At 44.7% G+C, this 13,693-nt stretch overlaps 1 protein-coding gene across 3 annotated transcripts in view; it reads right to left on the bottom strand.

Annotated features, from left to right (window-relative positions):
- LOC119372450 (calcium-dependent secretion activator) overlaps positions 1 to 13,693 on the bottom strand; it is a 1,123,203-nt gene that overhangs the window by 867,814 nt on the left and 241,696 nt on the right. For all 3 annotated transcript variants that reach the window (XM_049419575.1, XM_049419577.1, XM_049419576.1), the window contains exon 9: positions 1,676 to 1,742. In XM_049419575.1, coding sequence (XP_049275532.1) covers positions 1,676 to 1,742 — 67 coding nt within the window. The remainder of the gene's footprint in view (positions 1 to 1,675; positions 1,743 to 13,693) is intronic.

The raw sequence follows: 13,693 nt of genomic DNA, 5'->3' as shown, positions 1-13,693 counted from the left end.
GAATGACGCGGTGGTAGCTGACTGCACTCAATTACAGTAACGTGCAATGTGACCGGTGTAGCCGCAGCCAAAGCATATAGGGCAGTTGTTTGAAGTACGCCACAGGTTCGCGGTAAATGGCCCAATCCACATCAGAGGACGCGCTGCGTGGAGTGGCTGGTGGTAGGACTGTACAACGGGTGGCAATTGGGGCCTAGCTACGACCTCTGCATAACTGAGAGTAACACCTGGAGCAAGTGGGTAGGGTCTGGCGACGACCTATCAAGCACAAGAAGCAGTTCGTGCCGTGCTCACTATGTATGCTACCCCATTGCCATGTGGTAAAATGTACTTCGGCTAGATGGGGCACTGTATTAACGTCCGTCTTGGGAATCACCACGCCACTGTCATGAACTCTAGTGTTGCAAACCTGGCTGCGCATTGCAAAATATGCCACTGTGAACCGATGTTTGTAGGACAGAGATGCTGCATAAGAGCAGCAACCAAGCCAATCACGAGACTGTGGAAACTTACCACATGCATGTGGAGCAAGGTCAGCCAGATCTCTATTGCAATTTTTAAATGGTGTCATCAAATGACACCCTGTCACAATATGTGATTCTTTTCTTTGTGTTTATTAACCACATGTGTGAATGAAATAAAACCAGTTGTCAGTAAGCGCTAGTGTATGTCCATTCCTTAAAATCCCCTGTCCAGGTCACGCTGCCCGCATAGCAAAAGTGTGATAAATATGTTGGGTAGTCTAGGAGGTGCCTTAATGAGCACCAGAACAACTTTCATAATCCACATAACATAAGCATCTGGGTGTACAGTACTGACGGATTCAAATGCGACATCAATTTTTTATTATAACGCATGGTATGCGCTATCGCTCCAGATAACCACGTCATGTCGCACAAATATGGTCTCTAAAGATAATGTTGGTTCTGATCTATGCGTTCGAGTCAAAACTACGCCAATATGGCTCGAACTGAAGACGGTCGAAACAAAAGTATGTGCGTTACTTAGCCCTAAATTGTCCCGTTTCAATTCGTGAGTACTGTACACTGGGATTGTGGCTACGTGCCCATTTTCATGAGTACACATGTGTTGGCAAGGCATCAATTTCAGCTCACATGCGAAATCATTGAAGCTGATCACATCACACAACTTGGTGTGTCAGCTCTCCCTCCATTGCTCTCACTCAGTTAAATTACCTTTCTGGACGGGTCATACCGTTTTTTTTTCTGTTTGATAGTATTTAACTTTGACTTGTGTGCTGTATTAACACCTCGTTTTATTCTTTTTTTTTTCTTTTGCCTTTTTCCCCCTTTCTCCTGCACGCGCACCCTCATGTGACAAGCACATAAAATGGCTGCAGCGCGCATTATGCTGTGTGGTAATACCGTGCAGTGTTCTTTCCTGTCTTTATGTCTACTGCGATGGATTTCCGAGAGGCTGAAGCCTCCACCCTTGTACAGGTAGTTGCACATTATTCGTGTGCCTCATATGTAAGATGCCATGCAACACCCCCCTGCTGCAGATGATGTCTTTCCTGTAAATTTTTGTCGTTTGATCAGTGCTGTGGAGACACAACACTTCTGCAGCGAATTTGAAAGCTGTCATTTGCTGGAAGGGTCAAAACGTTTTAAACAAAATCCAGATGAAGGCACTGTTGTAACACAGACAGACTCACTTGGACAAGCACGAAGTAACGCTTCTTCCACTTCTTCCACACTTGCTTGCCTTGTGCATAAAGGTAGCTGCAGAAGGAAGAACACATTTGCAGTCACAACTGCGGTCAGGCCTGCTTGTGCATGTAACAATATGTGCTGTGTATCGGTCAAAGGGCATTAAGGGTGTCCAGCCGGCACAAATCCAGAGGAGCAAGCCCATCTGCTCTCACTTCGGTGAGGCAGAAACACAGCAGTCATTCAATATGTTCCTTCATTGCAGACATTTTAAGCTCGAACAATTGAACTGGAAAAGTACTACTCTCTCCCATCATGATGATGTTCTCGACTGTAGCTAATGACAATGATCCACCTCCTTTTTGCAAACACAAGGTGGCAGTATGAAAATGCAATACATTATAGCTCAAAAGCACAATGCAGAGGACCAATATAACCTGCTGCTGCTGCAGCCGCAGTGGGCGTAACAATAGTGAATGAAATAGGCACGGCCAACTCTGAGCATGCGACAGCGTAGCAATTACTTGCACGTCAGCCCCTCCTGTCATTAACTACAACTACTTACGATAGCATCAAATGTGATTACGTCCAACTAGCCCACTGCTGCATTCTCACTGCAACTAGTACCATAGCCCTTTCAAGTTATTTGGGTTCTTTCTCACAACATGCACCACAGTTGAAAGTCAGTATGTAACGCCTTTTTCTTGTGCGAGGGTAGTGCTGTACACAAAAGAAAAAAATTTGCTGGTACACCCGTTTTCAAGTTTTCACATTTATCGTAATGCCAGCTTCCATAAAAAAAAGTGTTCGAAAAATGTTTGGCCAAATGCTAAGACTACATGATGGAACAAGCGCAATATACACGGAGACCTAGAAAGGACACAGGACGGAGCGCTTCGTCCTGTGTCCTTTGTAAGTCTCCGTGCACATTGCGCTTGTTTCATCATGAACCTTTACCAACATGCCCGACTGGCAGTCATCCTAAATGCTAAGACTATAATTCTGACTGCCTCACAAAAGAGCTAGCATTTTAGTAGCATTTCCACAACCAGAATCGCATACCTCAAGGGGTGCATTTCTGGAAGAAAACAGTGCACACAAAATGAAGACAAAAATAGAGGGAATACACCCTGTTTTTTAGCGAAAGCTGTTATGAGATCATTTCACGGGCAGTTTTTCGCGCCGTAGTTGTCCGCCGCCGCCGCCGCCGGTGTCCGTAACCAGTATCGCTCGAAACAAGAAAAAAAAACGAAATAGGAAAAAAATTCCAGGATGGAACGAGGTTCGAACTTGGGCCCTCTGCGAGGGAGCCCAGTATTCAACCTCTGAGCCATGCCCATGCTTGAAACTGCTTTGCAAAAAGGTCCTATACAGGCTTCATGTCGGGAAGGAACCACATTAGCATATGCAATATAGCGTGGTAGAAGACTAAAATAAGCACCAAGCGTCGCACAACGCGAATTCTGTAACCAGGCGTCACACAATGCGAATTGCGCAACGAGTAGGTTGTTGAATGCTTCCAACCCATTACAAAGGGCTCTGCCATAATTCCTCATCGTCATCAGGGACAGCATCAACAAAGTGCGCATAATGCCTGCATGCGTTTAGCAGGTACCAACGCTCTCCGTAGAATGACGAAAAATGGCACAGTGCCTGCTGCCCTACTTCTCAAAAATTACAATGCTTTATAGCGTAGTGGGTTCCTCGCAAGTGCACTTGTATTGGTTGCCAAGGAAGCCCATAAGCGCATGATCCACTTCCTCGGGATCTCAGTAAAATTCGTCGCCTCCCCCTCCCCGTCTCTCTCCCACATCAACGTATGTTATACAGCATGACGGGAGAGGGAAATAGCGACCGGGCGTCACCCAATGCAAATTACGTAACTGGTGGGCCGTTTAAAGATTCCAACCCATTACAAAGGGCTGAGCCATAATTCTTCATTGTCATCAGTCGTCGCGTCAACAAAGTGCACATAATGCCTTACGGACGTGTAGCTGGTGCCTCGCTTTTCCGCAGAATGACGAATAATTGCTTAGTAGGTGCTTCCCAACTTCCCAAAAATTGTGATTTATGGCGTAGTGGGTACCTTTTCTAGTGTACTTGTATTGTAGCCCCAAGCGGGCTCTAGAAACGCCGCTCTTCCAGCTTTCGCTGTGACTGTGCTGCTCTTTCCGCGCAGGCCTGGCGTTTTTATCTTGGTTTTCTTGCGCTGTTTTCCTTTAAAAAAAAACGAAGATGCACCAAGCTTGCCATTTTGGTACAATATATTTCTCATGGGGTGCAGCACACATCTCACTCTAGATTTCTTCCAGATTAGCCACTTAAGCGCTTATGACGACCTGAGCTCGTCATGAGCAAACGTCACTTTTTTGCCTCCCGTGCTCATCAGGGCTCTGCAGCAATGTTCCAAGAGGCTTTTGACGAGCCCAATGGTGTTTTGCTATTTAAAACATAGATGACAGCACGGGTTTCGTGATTGGCACTTTTATTGAATGAGTGTGCACGCCAAACGACAAAATGCGCGCTTTTCGTTTTCCGCACACTATAAACGAACATGCTGCAGTGCCGTGCTTTAAACGCTACCACAATATGGTATCCTCATCTAGTTTGCATTGAACTATCGAGGGATAGTGCATTTTTTCCACGGGAAGTCAAATGGAACCCTTACTTTGTGGAGTTGCAGAAATGTCTTTCAGAGCACACATAAAATGGCCCAGGTATGGGGTATCACCAGGCCCACAGACGTGGCGGGGGGAGGGCTAGTGGTTCAGGCACCGCCCTCTCCCAAAACTCTGATAAACGCAGGTGTTTTACCGAAAATAAATAAAGAAAATAGGTGTTCCTCAAGCCCTTCAGCCAGTGAGCCCCCCCTAAAATATTCCTGGCTACGGGCCTGGGTATTACGTGGCGGTGCGAAATATGACGAATAAAGCGCTTTTATTGGCCGTAAAATGTTTTTACAAGTATTTTTCTGTTTTGGACATGCTACTCAAGCATTTCACTTCGCAAGAAAATTTGGCAATTTTCGAACAATTTTCCGTAATTTAATCGGCACTTAAAGTGTTAAGTAAACTAAAAAAGCCTTTAACTCAGCGCAATATTCACAAAAACTATTAATGAGAACGAAAGTGCTTTGACAGACTTCTTAGGAGTACAGATGAAGCATTCATTCGGTGCATTTATTGGCGAAAATGTTAAGAGCTTGGCAATATTTATTTATTTATTTATTTATAAATACTGCAATCTTTCATTTGAAAGATCGTGGCAGGGTGGGAAAAAACTTCGAAAATATGTACATACATTCAAAGGAACAATCAACATGGTGTGAACAACAATATGGTGTGAAGCAGGCGAAACCTAGGGAAAAAATTCCACAGTAGACCTGGCTCATTGGGCACGATGTTAACTGTCCTCATCTGTTTTCCCATGAATGTCCTTGATGTCTGGATGCAAGCAGTGATCAAATCATTTGGAATAACAGAGAGCTGAGCTAGTTGGTAAGTATTCATTCTAAAAAGACAGAGCGTGCAAACAAGGACATAAGAAAGAAGTCAGGACACCACAAACGCCGACTAACAACTGAAGAGACGCACAACGGCTGAAAAGAAAGAAGGTACGAAAACTTATCTGCGCATGCCCATGCAACAGGCGAACCTATCAATCCGGCACGCGTGGCGGTCTACGTGGAAGATAACTGTTAAGGCATTTGATTTCATCTTTATGCAAGTTAATCGACGGTTGGCTCACGCATGCGCTACCGCTATTCTCGATATGCCATGCTTCAATCATCAGGCGCGTTTCTTCATATCTATGACGGTACAACACTGCGCATTCATCGAATTTTGGCGTGCACTTACAATCTCGACAATGCAAAGATAGATTAGAAGGTGAGCCTCCTGTTAGCGATCTCTTATGTTCCAACAATCTCTGGTTAATGCATCGGCCCGTTTGTCCTACGTAGAAGCGGCCGCAGCTGAAAGGGACCTTATACACCACACTCGTACGGCAATCAGTGAATTTGTTGGTGTGTTTTACGAAACAAATATCGGTCCGCTTCTTTTCTTTTACTGGCTCAATCTTCCTCTGCACAGCGGCACAAATCTTACCTAGCGTATTGGCAGCCGTGAAAACAACATTAACACCGTATCTACTTCCTACTTTCTTTAGCCTGTCAGATACGCAATGAATGTACGGTATACCTACGACACGTTTCCTCCTATCACTTTCTGCAACCATGCTCGGACTTAACACAATAGACTTCTTTAAACGTTCAGCGACCGTGGCCGCTGCATCACGAGGATACCCTACATCTAAAAGACGCGTAACCTGTGCGTTAAAGCTATCACTCATTTTGTGCTCACACGACTTGGTGAGGGCTGATTTAAGGCAAGACATGGCGATGCCGTTTTTTACAACCTTCGAGTGCTTCGACGAAAAATTTAACAGCGGTTTCGAAGATCTAGGAGAATACTGCCAGCACACGTGGTTCTTCTGGAACATTAAGGAAATGTCTAGAAATCGCATTCTATTATTCTGAGGCACCTCTTTAGTAAAGCTCAGCCCACCTCCATTTAATTCAAATTTTTCGCTCACGGAAGTTGCCACGTTTTCAAAGTCCTCACCACTACAAAAGATCAAGTAATCGTCCACATAACGAAAAACCTTAATAACCGAATTACCTAAGGCGCCTTCCAAAAGATTGTCAATCTTGCTAAGGTATAAATCACTAAGAACCGGAGCAACCTTAGAACCAATACATATCCCTGATTTCAGCACATAAACGCCTTCCTTCCAACCTACAAGCGTCGACATTAAATACATGGAAAGGATTTCTAGAAATGCCCCGGTAGAAACACCACAATTATCGGTGAAAACCGTCAGGTGCGCTTGTTCGTTAATACATTCATTAACACAATTTAACAAGTCCTCATGCGGCAAAGAATAATACAGGTTTTCAATATCCATACTAAAAGCTTTAAAACAGCCGGGGTTCTCCTCTGAGAGGAACTGAACTAGCGCCTGAGAATTACGCATACGAAAAGGGTCTGAAAAACTCAAAGAGGTTAAGCACTTCTGCAAATAACTAGATACAGTGACTTGCCAGGTGCCTTGCTCTGAAACGATTGCTCGAAAGGGGATCTCGTTCTTATGTGTTTTGGCTGAAAAAAACAATTCTAAAGTAAGTGATTTAGCCTTCTTGACACTACAAGCTATTCTCTCAAGATTATGTCTTAGCAAAAGGTCGACAGCACGTTGCCTATTTACCGATGGCTTAAGTTTTACCGTCCTAAAATTCTTTTCTATGGCTGCTAATGCTTTTTCTGAGAACAAACTCTCCGGCATAATTACAAAATACCCTTCCGTATCTGAAATTACCGGCCTGAGTTTCTTCTCGACAGAGTAATTAACCAAAGGCCGGATAGGATCAGAACACTTGAGATGCATATTAGAACCCTTGATGCTAGCAAAGCAGTCTGAAATGCAGTGGGAACGCTCTTCTTCAGGAACAAGTCTAGTGATTGTACGCGGCAAACTTAAAACGTCTATTGGTTTGAGAAGGGTTGCTGATCGGGCGAGTTGGTCATCCATGAACGTAGCGTGTATTAGCGCGGCACATAAAAGAAAGGGACAGGACACAGACGTAGAGATAGGTAGGCGCCTACCTTAGCGCCTACCTATCTCTACGTCTGTGTCCTGTCCCTTTCTTTTATGTGCCGCGCTAATACACGCTACCTTTATTGGTTTCAGGTTCGCCTTAAAACAGTATTTAGGACCTAAGGCAAGGGTTTTGCAGTGACTATCATTTAAGGCAGCTCCTCCAAGGACTAGCAAGTTATTTTGCGGTGAAACAGTAGGAATAGTCTTCCTCTTACATGGTTGAAGTTCTCGAAGTTTTACCCCCTTGTGTGGCTTTCTGCAACCATCTACCGGTCATGCCAGGAGGATATGTGCCATATTGACCGCGGAATCATGGCGTCAAGTGAGATTTTACCAGGAATGCCTCAAGGTCCGTTGCTCGACTTCGCGTGACGATCGCCGCCAGAAGCAGATGTACGCCGACTGGATGAGGGTAGCTAACCAGCATGCGGAATTCATATGGAGGGTAAAACTTCGAGAACTTCAACCATGTAAGAGGAAGACTATTTCTATTGTTTCACCGCAAAATAACTTGCTAGTCCTTGGAGGAGCTGCCTTAGATGACAGTCACTGCAAAACCCTTGCCTTAGGTCCTAAATACTGTTTTAAGGCGAACCTGAAACCAATAGACGTTTTAAGGTTGCCGCGTACAATCACTAGACTTGTTCCTGAAGAAGAGCATTCCCACTGCATTTCAGACTGCTTTGCTAGCATCAAGGGTTCTAATATGCATCTCAAGTGTTCTGATCCTATCCGGCCTTTGGTTAATTACTCTGTCGAGAAGAAACTCAGGCCGGTAATTTCAGATAAGGAAGGGTATTTTGTAATTATGCCGGACAGTTTGTTCTCAGAAAAAGCATTAGCAGCCATAGAAAAGAATTTTAGGACGGTAAAACTTAAGCCATCGGTAGTTAGGCAACGTGCTGTCGACCTTTTGTTAAGACATAATCTTGAGAGAATAGCTTGTAATGTCAAGAAGGCTAAATCACTTATTTTAGAATTGTTTTTTTCAGCCAAAACACATAAGAACGAGATCCCCTTTCGAGCAATCGTTTCAGAGCAAGGCACCTGGCAAGTCGCTGTATCTAGTTATTTGCAGAACTGCTTAACCTCTTTGAGTTTTTCAGACCCTTTTCGTATGCGTAATTCTCAGGCGCTAGTTCAGTTCCTCTCAGAGGAGAGCCCCGGCTGTTGTAAAGCTTTTAGCATGGATATTGAAGACCTGTATTATTCTTTGCCGCATGAGGACTTGTTAAATTGTGTTAATGAATGTATTAACGAACAAGCGCACCTGACGGTTTTCACCGATAATTGTGGTGTTTCCACCGGGGCATTTCTAGAAATCCTTTCCATGTATTTAAAGTCGACGCTTGTAGGTTGGAAGGAAGGCGTTTATGTGCAGAAATCAGGGATATCTATTGGTTCTAAGGTTGCTCCGGTTCTTAGTGATTTATACCTTAGCAAGATTGACAATCTTTTGGAAGGCGCCTTAGGTAATTCGGTTATTAAGGTTTTTCGTTATGTGGACGATTACTTGATCTTTTGTAGTGGTGAGGACTTTGAAAACGTGGTAACTTCCGTGAGCGAAAAATTTGAATTAAATGGAGGTGGGCTGAGCTTTACTAAGGAGGTGCCTCAGAATAATAAAATGCGATTTCTAGACATTTCCTTAACGTTCCAGAAGAACCACGTGTGCTGGCAGTATTCTCCTAGATCTTCGAAACCGCTGTTAAATTTTTCGTCAAACCACTCGAAGGTTGTAAAAAACGGCATCGCCATGTCTTGCCTTAAATCAGCCCTCACCAAGTCGTGTGAGCACAAAATGAGTGATAGCTTTAACGCACAGGTTACGCGTCTTTTAGATGTAGGGTATCCTCGTGATGCAGTGGCCACGGTCGCTGAACGTTTAAAGAAGTCTATTGTGTTAAGTCCGAGCATGGTTGCAGAAAGCGATAGGAAGAAACGTGTCGTAGGTGTACCGTACATTCATTGCGTATCTCACAGGCTAAAGAAAGTAGGAAGTAGATACGGCGTTAATGTTGTTTTCACGGCTGCCAATAAGCTAGGTAAGATTTGTGCCGCTGTGCAGAGGAAGATTGAGCCAGTAAAAGAAAAGAAGCGGACCGATATTTGTTTCGTAAAACACACCAACAAATTCACTGATTGCCGTACGATTGTGGTGTATAAGGTCCCTTTCAGCTGCGGCCGCTTCTACGTAGGACAAACGGGCCGATGCATTAACCAGAGATTGTTGGAACATAAGAGATCGCTAACAGGAGGCTCACCTTCTAACCTATCGTTACATTGTCGAGATTGTAAGTGCACGCCAAAATTCGATGAATGCGCAGTGTTGTACCGTCATAAAAATGAAGAAACGCGCCTGATGATTGAAGCATGGCATATCGAGAATAGTGGTAGCGCTTGCGTGAGCCAACCGTCGATTAACTTGCATAAAGATGAAATCAAATGCCTTAACAGTTATCTTCCACGTAGACCGCCACGCGTGCCGGATTGATAGGTTCGCCTGTTGCATGGGCATGCGCAGATAAGTTTTCGTTCCTTCTTTCTTTTCAGCCGTTGTGCGTCTCTTCAGTTGTTAGTCGGCGTTTGTGGTGTCCTGACTTCTTTCTTGTGTCCTTGTTTGCACGCCCTGTCTTTTTAGAATGAATACTTACCAACTAGCTCAGCTCTCTGTTATTCTAAGCTTCATTTCTAGTACTCTGAGCCCTTTTCCGTGTTCTCCTACTTATCTGAACAATCCTGCCTCTTTGGCTTCTTTAATTGCTATTTGCTTGGTCCGTGCTAGAACTTTTTCATGGTTTTCTAAGGATAGAGTTTGCCCAGTTGAAGTTCAACTTTTGTGTGGCTTTCTGCAACCATCTACCGGTCATGCCAGGAGGATATGTGCCATATTGACCGCGGAATCATGGCGTCAAGTGAGATTTTACCAGGAATGCCTCAAGGTCCGTTGCTCGACTTCGCGTGACGATCGCCGCCAGAAGCAGATGTACGCCGACTGGATGAGGGTAGCTAACCAGCATGCGGAATTCATATGGAGGCTAAAACTTCGAGAACTACAACCATGTAAGAGGAAGACTATTTCTACTGTTTCACCGCAAAATAACTTGCTAGTCCTTGGAGGAGCTGCCTTAGATGATAGTCACTGCAAAACCCTTGCCTTAGGTCCTAAATACTGTTTTAAGGCGAACCTGAAACCAATAGACGTTTTAAGGTTGCCGCGTACAATCACTAGACTTGTTCCTGAAGAAGAGCATTCCCACTGCATTTCAGACTGCTTTGCTAGCATCAAGGGTTCTAATATGCATCTCAAGTGTTCTGATCCTATCCGGCCTTTGGTTAATTACTCTGTCGAGAAGAAACTCAGGCCGGTAATTTCAGATAAGGAAGGGTATTTTGTAATTACGCCGGACAGTTTGTTCTCAGAAAAAGCATTAGCAGCCATAGAAAAGAATTTTAGGACGGTAAAACTTAAGCCATCGGTAGATAGGCAACGTGCTGTCGACCTTTTGTTAAGACATAATCTTGAGAGAATAGCTTGTAAAGTCAAGAAGGCTAAATCACTTACTTTAGAATTGTTTTTTTTCAGCCAAAACGCATAAGAACGAGATCACCTTTCGAGCAATCGTTCCAGAGCGAGGCACCTGGCAAGTCGCTGTATCTAGTTATTTGCAGAACTGCTTAACCTCTTTGAGTTTTTCAGACCCTTTTCGTATGCGTAATTCTCAGGCGCTAGTTCAGTTCCTCTCAGAGGAGAACCCCGGCTGTTGTAAAGCTTTAATATGGATATTGAAGACCTGTATTATTCTTTGCCGCATGAGGACTTGTTAAATTGTGTTAATGAATGTATTAACGAACAAGCGCACCTGACGGTTTTCACCGATAATTGTGGTGTTTGTACCGGGGCATTTCTAGAAATCCCTTCCATGTATTTAAAGTCGACGCTTGTAGTTTGGAAGGAAGGTGTTTATGTGCTGAAATCAGGGATATGTATTGGTTCTAAGGTTGCTCCGGTTCTTAGTGATTTATACCTTAGCAAGATTGACAATCTTTTGGAAGGCGCCTTAGGTAATTCGGTTATTAAGGTTTTTCGTTATGTGGACGATTACTTGATCTTTTGTAGTGGTGAGGACTTTGAAAACGTGGTAACTTCCGTGAGCGAAAAATTTGAATTAAATGGAGGTGGGCTGAGCTTTACTAAAGAGGTGCCTCAGAATAATAAAATGCAATTTGTAGACATTTCCTTAACGTTCCAGAAGAACCACGTGTGCTGGCAGTATTCTCCTAGATCTTCGAAACCGCTGTTAAATTTTTCGTCGAAGCACTCGAAGGTTGTAAAAAACGGCATCGCCATGGCTTGCCTTAAATCAGCCCTGACCAAGTCGTGTGAGCACAAAATGAGTGATAGTTTTAACGCACAGGTTACGCGTCTTTTAGATGTAGGGTATCCTCGTGATGCAGTGGCCACGGTCGCTGAACGTTTAAAGAAGTCTATTGTGTTAAGTCCGAGCATGGTTGCAGAAAGCGATAGGAAGAAACGTGTCGTAGGTATACCGTACATTCTGAAGTCGGGAGCTTGGCGGAAACCCGCCTGGCCGGGGAAAGACACAGACGAAGGAAACACAGCGCCGACCAAAAGTAAAAATATATTCTTAAAAAAGACTTTTCGGCTCCCACACGGGAGCCTTGTTCACAATGAAGCATGTGCAGCAAGTTCGTTTACATATAAGGTTGTCTAATCACATGTTTGAGGCAACGGGCATACACAGGCGGAAGATTACCACAGTTCTTGTTCAGCGTGTGCGCAGTGGTTTGAATAAACAATGATTCAAGATGAAGCCGTGGAAAGAGTTTCTTTTCCGTGGCGATGACGGAAGCATCTTCCCCGGTTGATCACATGGCCCGTGGACACGACATGTTCGGCGAGTGCATTTGACGTCACCTTTCTGTTTTTCACGTCATTGCAGTGCTCGCGTAACCTTCTCTTGAAATTGCCGGTCTCACCGATATAAACATGTGTACAATCTGTGCAAGGGATTTTGTAGACGACACCTGGAAACCTCTCCCGCTCTAACTTGTCCTTGACATTCGTGAGGCTGTTTCCAAGTTTGCGTGCAGGTATATGGGAGACCTGTACGTCGTAGGAGCGCAAAATTCTGGCGAGTGCCTCACTGAAGCCCGGAGCATACGGCACTGACGCTCTTTTCTTTGCTGAACGATTGCTTGGTTGGACCGGCCGCGATAGTTGACGTTGAACTGAATTGATGAATGAGGACGGGTAACCGCATGCGGCCAGCTCCCGACGGACGGTCTCCACGTCACTACGTGGGTCTTCTTCGCATGAGCAAGTCCGTTGAGCCCGTTTTAAGAGAGTCGAGACGACAGAGCGTTTGTGGCAGGAAGGATTCAGCGATCTGAAATTCAGGTAGCGGCCAGTGTGTGCTTTTCCTGTAGACGGAGAAGTTCGTCCTCATTCATCAATTCAGTTCAACGTCAACTATCGCGGCCGGTCCAACCAAGCAATCCTTCAGCAAAGAAAAGAGCGTCAGTGCCGTATGCTCCGGGCTTCAGTGAGGCACTCGCCAGAATTTTGCGCTCCTACGACGTACAGGTCTCCCATATACCTGCACGCAAACTTGGAAACAGCCTCACGAATGTCAAGGACAAGTCAGAGCGGGAGAGGTTTCCAGGTGTCGTCTACAAAATCCCTTGCACAGATTGTACACATGTTTATATCGGTGAGACCGGCAATTTCAAGAGAAGGTTACGCGAGCACTGCAATGACGTGAAAAACAGAAAGGTGACGTCAAATGCACTCGCCGAACATGTCGTGTCCACGGGCCATGTGATCAACCGGGGAAGATGCTTCCGTCATCGCCACGGAAAAGAAACTCTTTCCACGGCTTCATCTCGAATCATTGTTTATTCAAACCACTGCGCACACGCTGAACAAGAACTGTGGTAATCTTCCGCCTGTGTATGCCCGTTGCCTCAAACATGTGATTAGACAACCTTATAAGTAAGCGAACTTGCTGCACATGCTTCATTGTGAACAAGGCTCCCGTGTGGGAGCCGAAACGTCTTTTTTAAGAATATATTTTTACTTTTGGTCGGCGCTGTGTTTCCTTCGTCTATACCGTACATTCATTGCGTATCTCACAGGCTAAAGAAAGTAGGAAGTAGATACGGCGTTAATGTTGTTTTCACGGCTGCCAATAAGCTAGGTAAGATTTGTGCCGCTGTGCAGAGGAAGATTGAGCCAGTAAAAGAAAAGAAGCGGACCGATATTTGTTTCGTAAAACACACCAACAAATTCACTGATTGCCGTACGAGTGTGGTGTATAAGGTCCCTTTTAAGCTGTGGCCGC

This window comes from Rhipicephalus sanguineus, chromosome 10 (assembly GCF_013339695.2).
Source record: "Rhipicephalus sanguineus isolate Rsan-2018 chromosome 10, BIME_Rsan_1.4, whole genome shotgun sequence".
NCBI lineage: Eukaryota > Metazoa > Arthropoda > Arachnida > Ixodida > Ixodidae > Rhipicephalus > Rhipicephalus sanguineus.
The sequence above is the reverse complement of the archived record's forward strand: the minus strand, read 5'-3'. Positions and strand labels throughout refer to the sequence as shown.